Consider the following 15796-nt stretch of genomic DNA (forward strand, 5'->3'; position numbering starts at 1 on the left):
TTCTTTTTTTATTTACCCTGTTTCACTAAAATCTTGCATACGTGTGCAGTAAACTTCTTAAGAAAAATAAGTGCAATTTGGGTACATTGCTGTCTGCTCTGTAATCCTAGGTCTCAGTGTTGTGTTCTGTCCACTCCTCTGACTAAAATTAGGGGTTATTTTCCTTGAAAAAAGTGCCTTGTCTTCTATGTAATTTTGTCACTTTGCAAATTCATGTCGCGGACCACATTAAAACCTCTGGTGGGCCCGGGCTGTATGTTTGACATCTGTGCTCTAGACTCTTTTTTATTTATTTATTTTTTTTAAAGGTGCACTGTGAAAGATTTGGTTGCATCTAGTGGTGACACTGCAGACTGCAGCTAAATGAATACAGATACCTCGTTGTTTACCTCTACAAGCGCTCCTTAGGTACACTACTGAAAACAAATGCATTCTTAATGTGACAGCCACTGGTCGCCGTTTCTTTAAAATAAGGGGGAGCTGTACTTTTTATTTTGGAGTCTGTGGCTTGTGAAGCTATTGAATTTTACTGTATTATACTGACACGTTTCCAACATAGGCTAAACAGAAACAAACCGCTTCTGGGTTTAATTCAATGCAGTTTAAAAGCACCAGAAATCACACGCTCCAAATGTATGTATGTATCAAAATGCATTTGTCTTCACTGGTGTACCTAATGTTTTACCAAAAAGCATTAAAGCCTGTCTGTTCTGGGCCGTATAGATATGAAGTGAAGGACTCTTCTAAGCTAATGAAAACCCAGTGTTTCTTGTTATCAGGTGATTATACACTAATGAAAACGGCAACATGATTACTACTTGATTACTATATTCCATTTCTGCCAATACATCTTGAATCCTTCAAGCTGGACCTTTAACACACTCCTTTCCAACAGCAACAAAAATATATTAGGATGAAGCTAGTGTCTGCAGGTTGTTTTTTTGCATCCCTTAAAGCAAAAATGCTGCTGAGATGGTAGAAAATCAATCTAAAATCGTATGGTATGCTCTGGAGAGGCAGCCTTGTAAAGAATAAGTGATTTGCAGTTAATGGGCTAAAACATGCCAGACCGCTGCTATGGTCCTTTTAAAGCCAGTCTCTAATGGATTTCTTTTTTTTTTTTTCATCTTACATGCACTGTTTTTGGTTTGTGTCCAGATCCACTGATTACGGCAGCACCTACTACAAACTCAATGACAAAGTGGGCTCAAGGACGGTTTTAAGTTACCTGTATGTCTGCCCCACCAACAAACAGAAGGTCAGCATTTCACGACTGCATGATCTCTTTGTGATCTCCTACAAGCTTAGCCCTGACATCAAATTACAGCTTCTTCAGATTGCTACCAGATGACGGTCTCTCTGTCTCTGTCTTCCTCTTCCACTGCTATGTCCCCTGTCTGCGCCGCTGTATTTTAGATAATGATGCTTAGCGACCCAGAGGTAGAGAGCGCTGTTCTCATCAGTTCGGATGAAGGGGCAAGCTTTGAGAAGCATCCCATTAACTTCAACATCCTGAGTCTGCTCTTCCACCCCGCGCAGGAGAACTGGATACTGGCTTACAGTCACGACAGCAAGGTATCCTCTGAGTATTTAAGTGGAAGTAAAATAATATACCGCGCTGAATCATTTAGTGTTTTTTGAGTTTTGTTTTCATGTGGATGTGACGATAGCTCTGGTGCTCGTTAACTATATCTTCCGCCTAAAACTTAAAGTGTGTCGAAGACCGGCCTAATTTTGTCTTGCAGCTGTACAGTTCAATGGACTTCGGAAGGAAGTGGCAGCTCGTTCTCGACAACGTGATGCCTGGCAGATTCTACTGGTATGATTACGCAGATCCTATTTTTGAACCGTTTTGTGCCGTGATTGATTGTAATTTGCATGATGATAGTGTTCATGACCCTTTCCTGTCAGAACGATCCTGTGACCTCTTGTCAAGAACAGATCTGTCTCGTGGCAGTCAGGCACAAAAGTGATTATATCCATGTCACGTAGACCCCGAAAGAACATTGTGCTTCCTTTTCCATAGCGCAAACATGACATGCTGTTTTTGTTGTCGCTGTCATTTAGTAATCTCAACTGCTCTGGCACAAGGCAGTGAATATTGATGCGAACCCGTTTATCCCTGTTTGTCGTGGTATATGTCCAACCGAGTGCGTCTTTAAGCCGGCGCGGGAAGGACATTGGTTGGAGGACATCCTCTCCACATGTGTGAACAGTGAGATGTTTGATAAATCAGAAGTGCACAGCGTGTACAGCGGCACCTGAGATAATGCATTATTTGTGCTCTTGAATGCCACTCCTTCACACGCATTATGGCAAATTGTTATTTTTCAAAATCTTGCCGCAGCCGCATGCGATTTTGTAACACAATTTCTGCTTTTATGGGAACGGCGGATGCTTTGTCAACCCCCTCTCGCACGTTGTCTCCTTTGTTGATGCGTCTGTGAATTGAGATTAATTGCCGCGAGTGGCGCAGATTCTACACCGACTGATTTGCAGGAGATAAAAACATATCGTTATGGATTTCTCAGAATAGGGGATGTCCATCTGCAGCTGTGATACTGACCCTAGCCTCCCCCGTCTTTTCTTCTCATTCTCATTTTGTCTCCTCTTCTTACCTGCCACCCTCCTCCTCCTCCTCCTCCTCCTCCTCCTCTTTCAAGGGCGGTAATGGGGCTGGACAGAGAATCAGATGTGGTCCACATCGAGACGCGCATTGCGAAAGGCCGTGAGTGCTGCACTCCAGTTCGCTGCAGTGGCGAGACCCACAGGACCCCTTGCCTCTCATTTAGAGCGAGGTCACGGTCAAGCCGAGGCTTGTTCTGCTGTTCAGATTGGTCCCTGAAGTCTACTAAAGCAGAATAGGTGTCTCCAGACAGAATCGGAGAGTTTTAGCGGGCTGATGGATGTTTCTTTCCCTTAATCCATCCCCTGCGTTTCATACACAAACCTCTGCTCCCCCCGTTTCAAACAGCGTGGCGTATTCTGTCAAACCAATTATAGGAGTTTCCTGCGTTGGAAAAGAGGTTCATAGTCCTCCTGTGGTGAGAAAATCTGTATCTGAATTAGCATACAAACTCCTCTAGTCTGATAACATCCTGAACTTTTTTGTTGTAGTGTGACAAACTGCAAGAACTTTCACTGTATTAGTCTTGAAAAACAGCTAATTTGGGTCTTTAGTGTCACATAGTATCAGTAGTTTCAGAGCAGAGAAAGGATCAAGCTTACAGTATAAAACACACAGTGCTGTGTAGCAGCCCCAGTGCACATAAATAGTGTTTAAAGCTAAATTGCTGTCATTTACTTCTCATTGATTTCCTTTTCTTTTCTTCCAGGTGCTAAGTATGTAAAGTGTAGAGCCCAACGATGCTCAGAAGCCAACAGACAGTACCTCTTCCCTGGATATGTAGACACCAACTCACTAGTTGTGCAAGATGAATATGTTTTCACCCAGGTTTGCATAGTGATAGATTACATTTCCTTGATTAAACTAAACCGCTTGTCTTCATCTCTCCACGCAATGGCTGCTGTCTCTGTGAACTTTGATTATTATTTTTTTTTTTCCTCCTTTGTCTTTATTTCGCTCTCTCGTGCACCCGATTCACGCTTTTCCATCAGAACCCACATAATGGCTTTCCCCGACGCACCTGTTCCCCACTGGCCCGATGTGTGTTTTGATTATGTTTTGTCTCGTTCATGTCAAGGCACGCTCAGTGTTTGAGTTTCCACACACACATGCTCCATGCCTGAAAAATGTGTTTGCTCGCTGAGAGCTCACGGCAGAGGAACTGTGAATAGACAGGTTGGTGTCCTTATTACCATTCACTCTGACTTTGACTCCAATTAGACATTAGCAGTGAGGGTCATTATTAGAAATTTAATTTTCAAATGTCCTACGCTGTCATTGATTTCCATCCACAGCTAAGTAATTCCCTCTCTGCGGGTCAGGCTCGATGCATTTGGTCATCCTTGTTTGCCTCCAGCTACGTTTCAAGAAAGTCTAAATCAAATAATAGCTGTTTTCTCGGGCCGCACCATTTTGAATAAACACTCCTAAATGTTTGCTGTTCATTTTTAATTTATTTATCCGCAGATTTAATCTTTTGATATGGCGCGACGTCGCAGCTGCAATACTTTTGCAGTGACCCAGTTTTACTTTCAACACAGTTAATCCACGGACTTGATTGGAATGGCTCCGACGTACGGATGAAAATGTAAGGAAAAAAAAAAATATCACAGCCTGATTCAGAAATGGTGATTCGATAAAATGGCCAAATTGCATTTAGCCTGAGATGAGATTGACGGTCAGGGCAGAGGCAGACGCCGGGAAGATGCTGGTGAAAATAACTGGACACGCAGAGTGTGTCTACGCGGAGGCTGGGGTGGCACAGATGACTTTCTTGTGACTTTCATTGCTCGGGGCAGTTGGATTTAACTTGACAAAGAGTAATGAGGTTATCGATTGGGCTACAACGAAATAAGCAGTCTTCAACACCTCCAAAGTCTCTTGGGAGAGAAAGAACAGCCAAGTGCAACATCCTCAAAAATGTGGCCTGGGAAAATGCAGCTCATTGATTTTCGATAGATTATTCCATTAGAGCCCTAATGTAGTGTGTTGGGGGGACAAACGCCATCCTTCTAGTTGATTAGAAAATAAGCAATCAAGTAGTGTTGCCCTGCCTGTAAGTGGAAGGGAAAGTGGTAGTGCATTAGGATCTTGTAGACGCACTGTAGATAAAGCCAGCACAATTTTCAGTGCCTCTTAACTTTGGACTAATTGAGATAATGATAATAATTTCTGTTGTGCTTGTGATTTTAGTCGTCTTTCGACACTTTGGAGTAAAATTGCAAGTCTTTTATCTGGGCAGTCACGCCTTGGGAATTAGCATACCTCCATCACCACATCCTCATTTCACAACATTGGGAATGCTGCCTAATTTTCCTACATTAATGTGCGAGTGATTAGACGCTGAAGATGTTTACATTCATCTTGTACAATCAGAAAGCCCTCAGCCCGGTCCCAGACCTATTAAGCAGCCTGTCGGCGAACCCAAACACGCAGCCAAAGTGTACTTTTAGCACCATTTGCATGTAACTGTACGTCAAAATCGCTCAGCTGATTTTAATTTCTGACGGCCCACACATGCTTTTCTGTGTAGGAAAATATCCTGCTCATACCATTCATTAATATGTGCAAATGCAAATCCTCTGACTTGAAAAACAAGTTTGAGCAACAAAGATTTTTTTCCATTACCAAAGGTAACCAAGTCAGGACGAGCCAGCTACTTTGTCTCCTACATGAGGGAATCCTTCAAGCGGATGAAATTACCTAAATATTGTCTCCCAAAGGTAAAGAATAAAGTTAACTGTACATATGTATACATAAATATTTACTGCCATCAAGAAACGTTAATATTCTTTATTTTTTTGACAAAGGCAGTTTAACAAAAAACATTAATTCTCACCCATCGTTTCTTTCCATCTGCCTCTCTTTCCCTCACCCACGCTCTCTTGCAGGACATGCATATTATCAGTACAGATGAGAAGCAAGTATTTGCTGCAGTCCAGGAGTGGAATCAAAACAACACCTACAGCCTGTATATCTCCGACTCCCCCGGGGTCTACTTCATCCTTTCATTAGAGAATCTGAGAACCAGCAGAGGCCCTGCCGGTAACCTGCTGGTTGACTTTTATAAGGTGCGTGGTTAACCTTGTTCGCTAATGGCACAGTCGTGAAAACAATGGAACTGATTGTAATAAAAGTGATGCTTAATCGCTAATTATAATATTTTCCATGTGACATTTCTAAAAAAGTCCAAAATTCAAATCCAGTTTTGAGATATTTCATGTTATCACTCCACTGCATTTATTCCACTTCTGTAGTTATTAGTTTTGGATTACACATACGAAAAAAAAGATATGTTGTTACAAATGACATTAACAATTACTATAGAAATAGAGCATTGTAAATAGAAAATAGAAGCTTTGATTGTCATTGTATGTGCGATATAGTACAAAATACCCATCCCAGTGTGTTTTCTTTTTTCCATTCACAGATGGACCGAGACCTTATTACATGATAAATATATTGCACAGTAATTTATTGAAACGTTTTTTAAAACATGACTTCTACATGTTATGTACAAATGAATCAATAGTTTTGGATTATTTGGATCATGTGGATCAATGAAAGTCAATGAATGTATTTTTGCTGCCTTCCTTCTTAGGTCGAGGGGATAAATGGCATGTATCTCGCCAACAAACTGGTAGATAATCATGTCAAGACTTTCATCACATACAACAAGGGACAAACATGGGCCCTGCTGCCAGCTCCTGCCACGGATGTGGCTGGAAATAACCTCCACTGCGTTCTGGTGAGTTTGAGCCTTTGGGCAGGAGTGAATTGATGCCTTCATTCATGCAAAATTAAGCTTATGACATACATCATTCATCAAATGTTTCAACCTCATCAGTTGTGCCTCAGATATTCTTTGATTCGGAGCCATATTTGCGCGGGGCTGGGTGCCAGCTGCGGCATCAGTTTGGCTTTTTAGCCTCCTAAATGGGCAAAGAGATGCTTGGCTGGAATATTCTTATTATCAGTGTAAAGCACAGAGGGTCACCGCATTTAGTTTCAGGGGTCTAGACTTTCCATTAACCTCCGCGATTTCAATTTACTACCGGTAGTCACACTGGACTAATGAATGTTAGATTACACTGAATTACATTATACGGCTGTGTTGATATTCAGCTGGTATAATAGTCATCTAATCCAGTTAGAGACACTTTGAATGTATATTCTTCATTTAGCAGAAGGTTGAAGTCTTTGACCACCACGTTCTTGTCTGATTTGTAACCCCTGCCCCCCCAACCCCCTTCAGCTCTGACTCCAGCTGTATAAAAAGCCTTATTGATGTTTTCCAGTGCGCTCTGGAGAGAAGAGATGAGTGAAATGATTTGAATCAATTTTGCCAGTTTTATCAGTGCATCTTGGGGAATTTTAATTACATGCCTTGTTTGCTTTAGAATGAAACAATCCAAATGCCCTTTGTGTCCTCTCAGATATTTTCTCTTTTTTTTTTTTCTTACTGAGGAGTTGGGAGGAACAAAGTATCTTTGTTTCATAAATGGTCTCTGAAAGTGTTAGCACTTTCCTCTCATTAGGAGAGTAATCTGAAAGCAAAGATAATCATAATTACCTCTGCTAAGATCAGATCTGGGGTACATATTGTCTCAACTTTTGTTGGAATCGTTTTATTGACAGCCGTTCTGCTCGCTGCATCTTCATCTGGAGATGTCGGAGAATCCCTACACGTCTGGGCCCATCACCAGCAAGAAGTCTGTGCCGGGGATCATCGTGGCTACAGGTACAGCTGCCGCACAAGACATCTGAAGTGGAAAGACATTAGATGTCAGAAAACGCGCTGTGCCGCCACAAACACATAAAATAAACCAACACGGTGCCCTCGTCCTGTCATTGAAATCAAATATGGAAAGTTCCGCTCCTGAAGCTCATATTTTGGATGAGATGATTAAGTTTCAGAAAGACATCAACTCCTCCGTGCACGTATTCATAAAAAAAACTTTTTAACAATTTTAGCATTTGATTGCGCATATAGGTGTGTTACGTAGTCTTTGCTATGTAAATACACGTTGGCTGAAATTATTCATGTTTTCGCACTCAGGGAATATTGGAACAGAGCTGTCTTCCAGCAACCTTGGGATGTTTATAACATCTGACGCAGGAAATAGCTGGAGACAAGTGAGCAGCATGTGTCTACCTTAAACAGACGACGTGTTGATATAAAAAAGTCTTCGATAATGTGTGTAGTTAACTTGCTTTCTCCGTGTTTACTGTTGCAGATATTCGACGAAGAGCACAACATTTGGTTTCTTGACAATGGAGGGGCTTTACTGGCAGTTCTACACGCAGCGACGCCAATTCGACACTTATGGTAGGCGCAGCTAGCCTTCAACAATAGTCGACGCCATAATTACAGTAGTTCGTAGCTGTAGGTGTTGTAGTGGCAAATTACCTGGGTGTAATTTGGTATTGTGGCGTTTTGATGCAGCATATGATTACATTTAATGTTTTGAAATGCTGATGGGCCAAGTTTGCATGATTGCTGTATCGGCGCGACGGCTTTAGAGCTGTCAGAATCATTTCCAGCAGAAGAGTGTGTGTTACAGCTTTGTACTCATGCTTGGATATGATGGTTTGAGTGCTTTTATGTAAATGAGAAGTGGGGCGATGGAAATATGAGACTCAGAATGCACTCATAAGTCCCCCATATTGTGGGAGATTCGAAACACTATCTACTTTGATGTCCCCGCACACTGCAGCCCTGTCGAAAGTGATTAAGCTCTGAGAAAGGTGATTTGAAACCCCCCAACCAAATCTGTTTTCTAATGTTTCAACCTGAGTCATATCTCTTTTTCCTGTTGTGTTGTCACCTTCAAAAAATGTACCTGGGCCGAGGAACATTTGTTCTGTAGCTCGGCCTGTTGTCGAGATAATTTTTCACATTGAAGAGAATCCAAGGTGCTTCATTTTTCAGCCATGGCAAAAGCTCAAATCCTTTATCATATTTCTTTGCAGCTTGTTTTTCGTTGCTTAAGCTGTGTGCTTGTGATGTTTAATGTGAGGTGCATGGTAAAAACAATTTATTTTTCCAGATAGATAAACATGGATAGATATTAATAACAGCTGTTTCTTTTTTTTCTTTTTTTAAATGCAGGATCAGTCTGGATGAAGGAAAGAAGTGGGACCGGCACAGTTTCTCTTTGGCACCTCTGTATGTGGATGGAGTTTTAATGGAACCAGAATCTGACAATCATATTATCACGTAAGCAGACACACAAGGTGAAATCCATATATAGACACACAGTGGTGTGAAAAAGTGTTGGCCCTCTTCCCTGATTTATTTTTTTGCATGTTTGTCACATTTAATGTTTCAGATCATCAAACAGATTTAAATATTAGTGAAAGATAACGCAAAAATATGAACACAAAATGCATCTTTTAAATGTATTATATTATAAAGGAAAACTGAATTCTAACCTACATGGCCCTGTGTAAAAAAAGTGATTGCCCCCTAAACCTAATAACTGGTTAGACCACCTTTAGCAGCAACGACTGAGCGTTTGCGGTAACTTACAATGAGCCTTTTCCAGTGCACTGGAGGAATTCTGACCCACTCATCTTTGCAGAATTGTTGTAATTCAGCCACACTGGAGGGCTTTCGAGTATGAACCACCTTGTTAAGGTCATGCCTCAGCATCTCACTAGGATTCAGGTCAGGACTTTGACTGGGCCACTCCAAAGTCTTCATTTTGTTTGCCTTGAGCCATTCAGAGGTAAACTTGAGGTCATGAACAGATAGCCAGACATCCTCCTTCAGGACTTTTTTGTAGACAGCAGAATCCATGGTTCCATTTATCACAGCAAGTCTTCCAAGTCCTGAAGCAGCAAAACACCCCAGACCATCACACTACCACCATCGGTGGTTGGTATGATGTTCTTTTTCTGAATTGATGTGTTACTTTAGTAACTTTTTCCAACTTTTGTCTCATCAGTCCACAGAGTATTTTTCCAAAAGTCTTGTGGATCATCAAGATGTTTTCTGGCCACACTGAGACGAGCCTTTATGTTCTTTTTTCTCAGTGGTTTTGGTCTTTGAACTCTGCCATGCAGACCATTTTAACCCAGTCTCTTTCTTATGTTGGAGTCATGAACACCGACCTCAACTGAGTCAACTGAGGCCTGCAGTTCTTTGGAAGTTGTTGTGGAGTCTTTTGTGATCTCTTGGATGACACTTTTTCACACCACTCTGTGTGTGTATATATGTATATATGTGAAAATCAGGCCTAAAAACCGAGTTCTTGTTTTGATGCAAGAAAACGAATGCAGATTCAACATCTACTACAATATCACATGGAATTTTTATATTTTTATTAACCATGTTCCAGCTTCTTTGGGCACTTCAGCCATCGGTCAGAGTGGCAGCTGATCAAGATCGACTACAAGGGCCTGTTTACCAGGAGATGCATGGATGGAGATTATCAGACATGGTACCTTCACAACAAGGTGACGAACATTTCAGATTTACTTTCAATAGTTCGCACGTGTGTACATTCACTGTACAGGCCTGCCATCTTTTTAAATTCAGGAGTATCTTTCATTCTTGTTAAAAACTTTTTTTTTTCTTTGATAGGGAGAGCTGTGTGTGATGGGCGAGAAGCAGATCTATATGAAGCGCAGACCAGGCAACCGTTGCATGCTTGCCCAGGACTATTCCAGGATCTATTCCTCAGAGCACTGCCTCTGCACAGCCTATGATTTTGAATGGTAATGACTTCATCTCTCAATGTTCTGCTGAGACTATACTGTAACTTAAGCTTTTATCCCCAGTGAGCGCTAATTTCTTTCAATACATGTTACCCTAACAGCCCGTCTACTTTCAACATCTAATTCATTTGTAGTAAAAAACAGAAGTATCAGTTCGCCCATATTCATATGTCTCAATTTCCATCTTGTGTTGCATATTTACCCAGTACGACCGTATTCATCGAAACTAATTATAATTGGAAAAATCTAGATGGGAGCTAAGAACTTTTCATCACGCTGCTGTAAATTTACATAATGTCAAGTGACTTATTAGAATTCAATTAATAATGTATCGTTAAATAAATTTTAAATATCTGTTATCCATCTGTATGAAATTCTGTTTGATCTCACTTGTCTGACAACCACGTCTCTAGTTATTGTCTTAAATTATGCCATGAAGCTCCAACTGCGAAGCGCACACCCCCCCAACTATAAAAGCTACGTTATTTTGAGTTGCCGTGTTTCCTTTTATAAAGTGTGCCGGGTTGTTTTGGCAGTGATTACGGATGGGAACGGCAGGCTGACGGGAAGTGCTCCCCTGCTTTTTGGTTTAATCCAAATGGTGCGACTAAAAGCTGCAGCACCAGCCAAACCTTCCTTAACAGCACAGGGTAAGTGGCCCCCGACGTTCATCCCCCAATGTTCATCACAAAACAATATTAGTCAATTCCACCTGGTTTGCCATGTTTTCTGGTACACAAACAGAAAATAATAGTTTACTGCCTCTTGGCTCGGATATAATGCTTTGAGAGCAGAAAAATGTAACCTACGCTGTGTCCCAGTTCCATAATATGTGATGATGTAAAGCCGGGTTTTGGTTATGCAGCGTGTTCACACTGAAGAGGTGACAAATTAAGCATACTGACAGAGGCCAGTAAGAACGGTAATCTGTGTGTTGATTGATGGGCACCTTTGCACCGACAGTGTGTGAAAGTGACATTGAGAGCTGCTTATAGTCGGAAAAAAATGTAATTTGTTAATGGTGGAAAGAAAGTGTTACATATTTTAATTTTATACATTTTTATTGAAAGTATGTATGATTTGCTGTATGTTGTATGACTGGTGTCTACAGTTATAAAGTGTATATTCTCAATACGTATTATGGTTTTGTGTATCTTGTGTCCTTGTCTTCACTTACTTTGCTTTAAAGGTATCGGAAGGTTTTGTCCAACAACTGCAGGGAGGGAGGAAGGACCTCGTACTCCCCGAGGAGGGAGGCGTGTCGCCCCAGAGCGCCCAGAGGCCTGAGGCTGTCCACAAGTCAGGGAGAGCTCAGTGCCACTGTCGGAAGCAACGTTACCTTCATGGTCTACCTTGACGAAGTGAGTAAGAAACAGATGTCGTTGTATTAATAAGTGCGTTAGAGAGTCTGTGCAACCAAATTACATCTTATTTTGTCGGAAACAATTGCCATTTGAGATACACATCATGTTTGTTTAAGCTACAGTTTATTATACAGTTAATACAGAAAATTAGTAATTCGACTGAACAAAAAGTGGACAAGTGAAGATCCAGGTAGAAAGTCGTAGTGATTTTTACCTTTAACTGTTCAAAAGAGATCAACCATTATTTGTCATGGACTACCATAGATATTTTGTCTGAAAAAAGTCTACTACTGTCTCCACTGGACATCTCGTCCCTATTACAGTTATTCTGAGAGGATGAGAAGATGTAACTTATGTTGCAGCAAATCCAGAATAAAGAGCGTAGATGTTGTGCAAAGAATAAACCACAATAAAGCAGCCAGAAAACAAGAATAATTAAATTGTATTAAAGTTTTTGTAATTCCTTCTGTATTTTATTAGTCACCTGGTTCTTTGCAAACCCATCCTTTGTACTTTGGAGCTCTTTCATGACCTCTTTTACCTCCGCAGTGCTCTTTTCACTTTTCCTCCGGTTTTCTCAGTTGAATTTCTGTCTCGTTCCGTTTATATTCACCTGCCAAGTGTTTGTGACACAGCTTATAGGACATTTCAGCCGCAGCACTTAAGCAGTGGACTGAGCCTTCTCCGCTTGTGTGCGGTCCACCTGGAGCCTCCCGACCTAAGTCATGATGACGGATGCTGTGCCATGTGTCCACAGGGAGACTCGCAGAGGACCAGCATCCAGTTAGACTTCGGGGACGGCATCAAGATCACATACTCTAACCTGAGCAGGACTGATGATGGCATCAAGCACATCTACAGAACGACTGGGATTTACAGAGTGACAGCCACGGCAGAAAACAGCCAAGGATCCGACAGCAGCACACTGTTTTTACACATCACCAGTATGTGAATATGAAACATCGTTACAGATTCCTGCGGCTGTGCATGGAGCATGAACCTCTCCTCTTTCATGGATAGTCACGATCCCTCTCTGCTGAATTTCATTTCAGTCATGCTTATATTACTTTCATGTGTTTTAGCCTTGGAAAATGCAAAAGCACACACCTGGAGCTAAATGTACATCAACAGTAACATATAATATACTTTCTGCTGTGTGCATTTATTTAATTCATGTAAGAGTGTGTGCTGGTGTATGTGTCACTGTCCCAGGTCCAGTGGAGCGTGTATATCTCTCAGCTCCCATTGTGACCATCAAAGGGAAGGAGGCTAATCTGACTGCGGTGGTTTGGCCGAGCCACACCAGAACTTTGACCTTCTTCTGGTGGTTTGACAACAGCTCTGAGGTCAGAAGCTCGTCCGCCTCCTCCCACTCTTCTTGTACACACACACATTTTATCCTGTTTACTGCCACATTTGCCATTCTACCATTCCCCGACTTGATGTCCTTGTGTGGTTGTTTACAGTCTAAAAGCGTAAATCTACAGTGCCGCCTCACAAATCATGTAAAATGTGACGGCACGTAACTGCCTTGTGTCTTCCTGGAGGAATCCAGCTCGGTTGACTGGCCGTATTTATTTATCACGTTGATTGTGTTCGGTGCACCACCCTCTCATTATACAGTTTGTCACGGGCTGCATGTATGTAGCTTTCGATGTTTGGCTGAGAGGATGCGGCTTTTTATATGCAGTTTTCTGTGTTTCCCCTTTTGATATCCAGCCCATTATAACCTTGGAAGGGAGCATCTCGCACACGTTTCAGAGAGAGGGAAAAAACAAGGTCACGGTCCAGGTTGCTTCTGGGAGTGCCGTGATGCAGGATTCAAAAGTTATAACAGTTAAAGGTGAGTGGTGGAGACAGTCTTCAAAGCGCTTTAATTGGCGAGATGCACGTTAACATGAATATGCAATATGCCATCTCAGGGAAAGCGTGATGGCTCTCGGTCAGCACTGCAAGCTGCGCCACGTTGATGTCAGCGTGGACTTATCTAATGAATAAAATGTCACGCTATGCGAACACGATATCTCAAGGAGCAATTAACTTCAAGGCGTGTGTTGCCAAATGAAAAAGGACAAAACTGCACATCAGATTAATCAAAAACTAAACCGGAATGAGCGTTCATATTCCAACAGACATCTCTTCACCTTTTCTCCAGAGTTCTTCAGGTCGCTGCTGTTGTCGTTTTCACCAACGCTTGATGAACACAATCCAGACATCCCCGAATGGAGAGAGGACGTAGGGCGCGTGGTGCGGACAGCTCTGTCGCAGGTACATCAAGCCCCACGAGGTCCATACTGGAGCCAACATCAGCAGTAGCTTTCAGGATCATTACTATTTTATGCCTTTGCTCAACAATGATGTTTTATTTATTTTATTTTTTTTTTCTTCCTCTGTGTTGAGAGAAACATGACACATATATCTAGTTTCATCTGAAGCTGATGTCTAAATGTTAGCCATGGGTCGGTTTTTGAGGTCTGGGCCTTTACAGCGGAGTGCCTGTTGCGTTGTTCTGTTTCTGCAGGTGTCTGGGGTTCCTCAAGACCAGCTGCTGGTGTCTCTGTACCCGGGACTTCCAACTACAGCAGAGCTCTTCATCCTGCCTGATGAGCACACACCGAGTGAGCACAGGACAAGGAGTGAAGAGGCTCTAGAGACGGTAAGAGACATGATGTATTAGGTATGTGAACTTAAATTATGGACAGATGTTTCCCGCTACTGATCTATAACACATGTTAAAATATGACATGATTAGCTATTAAAAGGGATTTGAAGGTTGCTGGCAAATTAGTAAATTATTCAAAGCATTGATTATGGATTTAATACGATCTGCAGCATAAAAAGGCCATCAAGGCAAAATATGCTTAAAGGAACAGTTTTTATTGCCTTTTTTTTGCCATACAGTAGATGATAGAGGTAGAGGTAAGGCTTTAGTACGGTGGCCCTGAAGCTCAAAATACAATAACAACAATTCAGGGTAGGGACTACACTTCTTGTTTCTGATGTTTTCTGTAATGTTGTTGTGTTTTACGAAATGTTGTGTTTTCTGAAATGTTGTTGTGTTTTCTGAAATGCTGTGTTTTCTGCAATGTTGTTGTGTTTTCTGAAATGTCGTTGTGTCTTGACCTTCAGGGCCACTGTACTTTAGAGCTCACTAAAGAGCTGCAACTCACCCACAGAAAATTTAAAACCAAAATGTGTGGTTCTATGAGGAGATACAGAGAAAGTGGCAGGTGAATTTTTCAACTTCAATTTGGCGAGAGCGAGGCTAAGAGCGCTTCTATCTTGCGGCACGTCATTATGCTATGCTAAGCTAATTGCCTGCCGGCTTTAGCTCCACACTCATACGGCCACATTAAAACGTTTCTTTAAACTCTCTGCAACAGAGCAAAGAGGCACACTTCCCCAACTTGATAAACTATTCTTTTAGGTGCTAAATATAAATTGTACTGTGAAATAATGAGACCATTATGAATTTTTAATGCATCATAACGTTTTTCTGTGTTTCTGTTAAATACCTTACACAGATATCCGACATATTTGTCACTGCGCTGAACCAAGGCCTGATCCAGTTTGAGCTGAAAGCTGATATTCGCATCATCGTGTACATGACGCAGCAAACCCTGGGTAAGTTTTTCTGATCATAACTTATCGTTAATGCCGTGCCAGTGCATTTGTTCATTTTAAATCCCTTTGCAGGTACTTCAAAACAAAGCATCTCAGCATGCCTGAGGCGTAATTTATGCGGGTTTCATACAGTATGTACAGATCCACGGAGCATTTGTTCTGCTTGCAGATGTGCAGTAGATAAAGTGTGTCTTAGACTAGTTTGACATTGAGTTTTGCCCAAAGACTGAAAAAATAAAACGAGGCAAAGACAAAGAAACTGTTCCCTGACTGAGATTAATACGATACTGTACATCACAGGATTTAAATATCCTCCACAGTGTGACAGTTTTGTACCTGAGGCCGTGACACAGTGTCTCTGTTTGAAACCAGCCGATCAATGGCGTGATTGATAAAAAAGGCATTTGGTATGCGCTGAAGAAATCAGCAGGGTCACCGGGTCATTAGCATATTGCAAAAA

General features: G+C 41.6%; 1 protein-coding gene across 1 annotated transcript in view; it reads left to right on the plus strand.

Annotated features, from left to right (window-relative positions):
* sorcs3b (sortilin related VPS10 domain containing receptor 3b) overlaps positions 1-15796 on the plus strand; it is a 44873-nt gene that overhangs the window by 22118 nt on the left and 6959 nt on the right. The window contains exons 3-24 of the mRNA XM_047603313.1: positions 1159-1258; positions 1417-1575; positions 1746-1819; positions 2664-2728; positions 3336-3454; positions 5260-5349; positions 5518-5697; positions 6228-6374; positions 7265-7367; positions 7686-7762; positions 7864-7955; positions 8739-8846; positions 9970-10087; positions 10215-10348; positions 10885-10998; positions 11538-11709; positions 12470-12656; positions 12925-13058; positions 13432-13555; positions 13868-13980; positions 14234-14368; positions 15237-15336. Coding sequence (XP_047459269.1) covers positions 1159-1258; positions 1417-1575; positions 1746-1819; positions 2664-2728; positions 3336-3454; positions 5260-5349; positions 5518-5697; positions 6228-6374; positions 7265-7367; positions 7686-7762; positions 7864-7955; positions 8739-8846; positions 9970-10087; positions 10215-10348; positions 10885-10998; positions 11538-11709; positions 12470-12656; positions 12925-13058; positions 13432-13555; positions 13868-13980; positions 14234-14368; positions 15237-15336 — 2645 coding nt within the window. The remainder of the gene's footprint in view (positions 1-1158; positions 1259-1416; positions 1576-1745; positions 1820-2663; positions 2729-3335; positions 3455-5259; positions 5350-5517; positions 5698-6227; positions 6375-7264; positions 7368-7685; positions 7763-7863; positions 7956-8738; positions 8847-9969; positions 10088-10214; positions 10349-10884; positions 10999-11537; positions 11710-12469; positions 12657-12924; positions 13059-13431; positions 13556-13867; positions 13981-14233; positions 14369-15236; positions 15337-15796) is intronic.

The sequence above is a fragment of the Mugil cephalus genome, chromosome 13, assembly GCF_022458985.1.
Source record: "Mugil cephalus isolate CIBA_MC_2020 chromosome 13, CIBA_Mcephalus_1.1, whole genome shotgun sequence".
Lineage (NCBI taxonomy): Eukaryota > Metazoa > Chordata > Actinopteri > Mugiliformes > Mugilidae > Mugil > Mugil cephalus.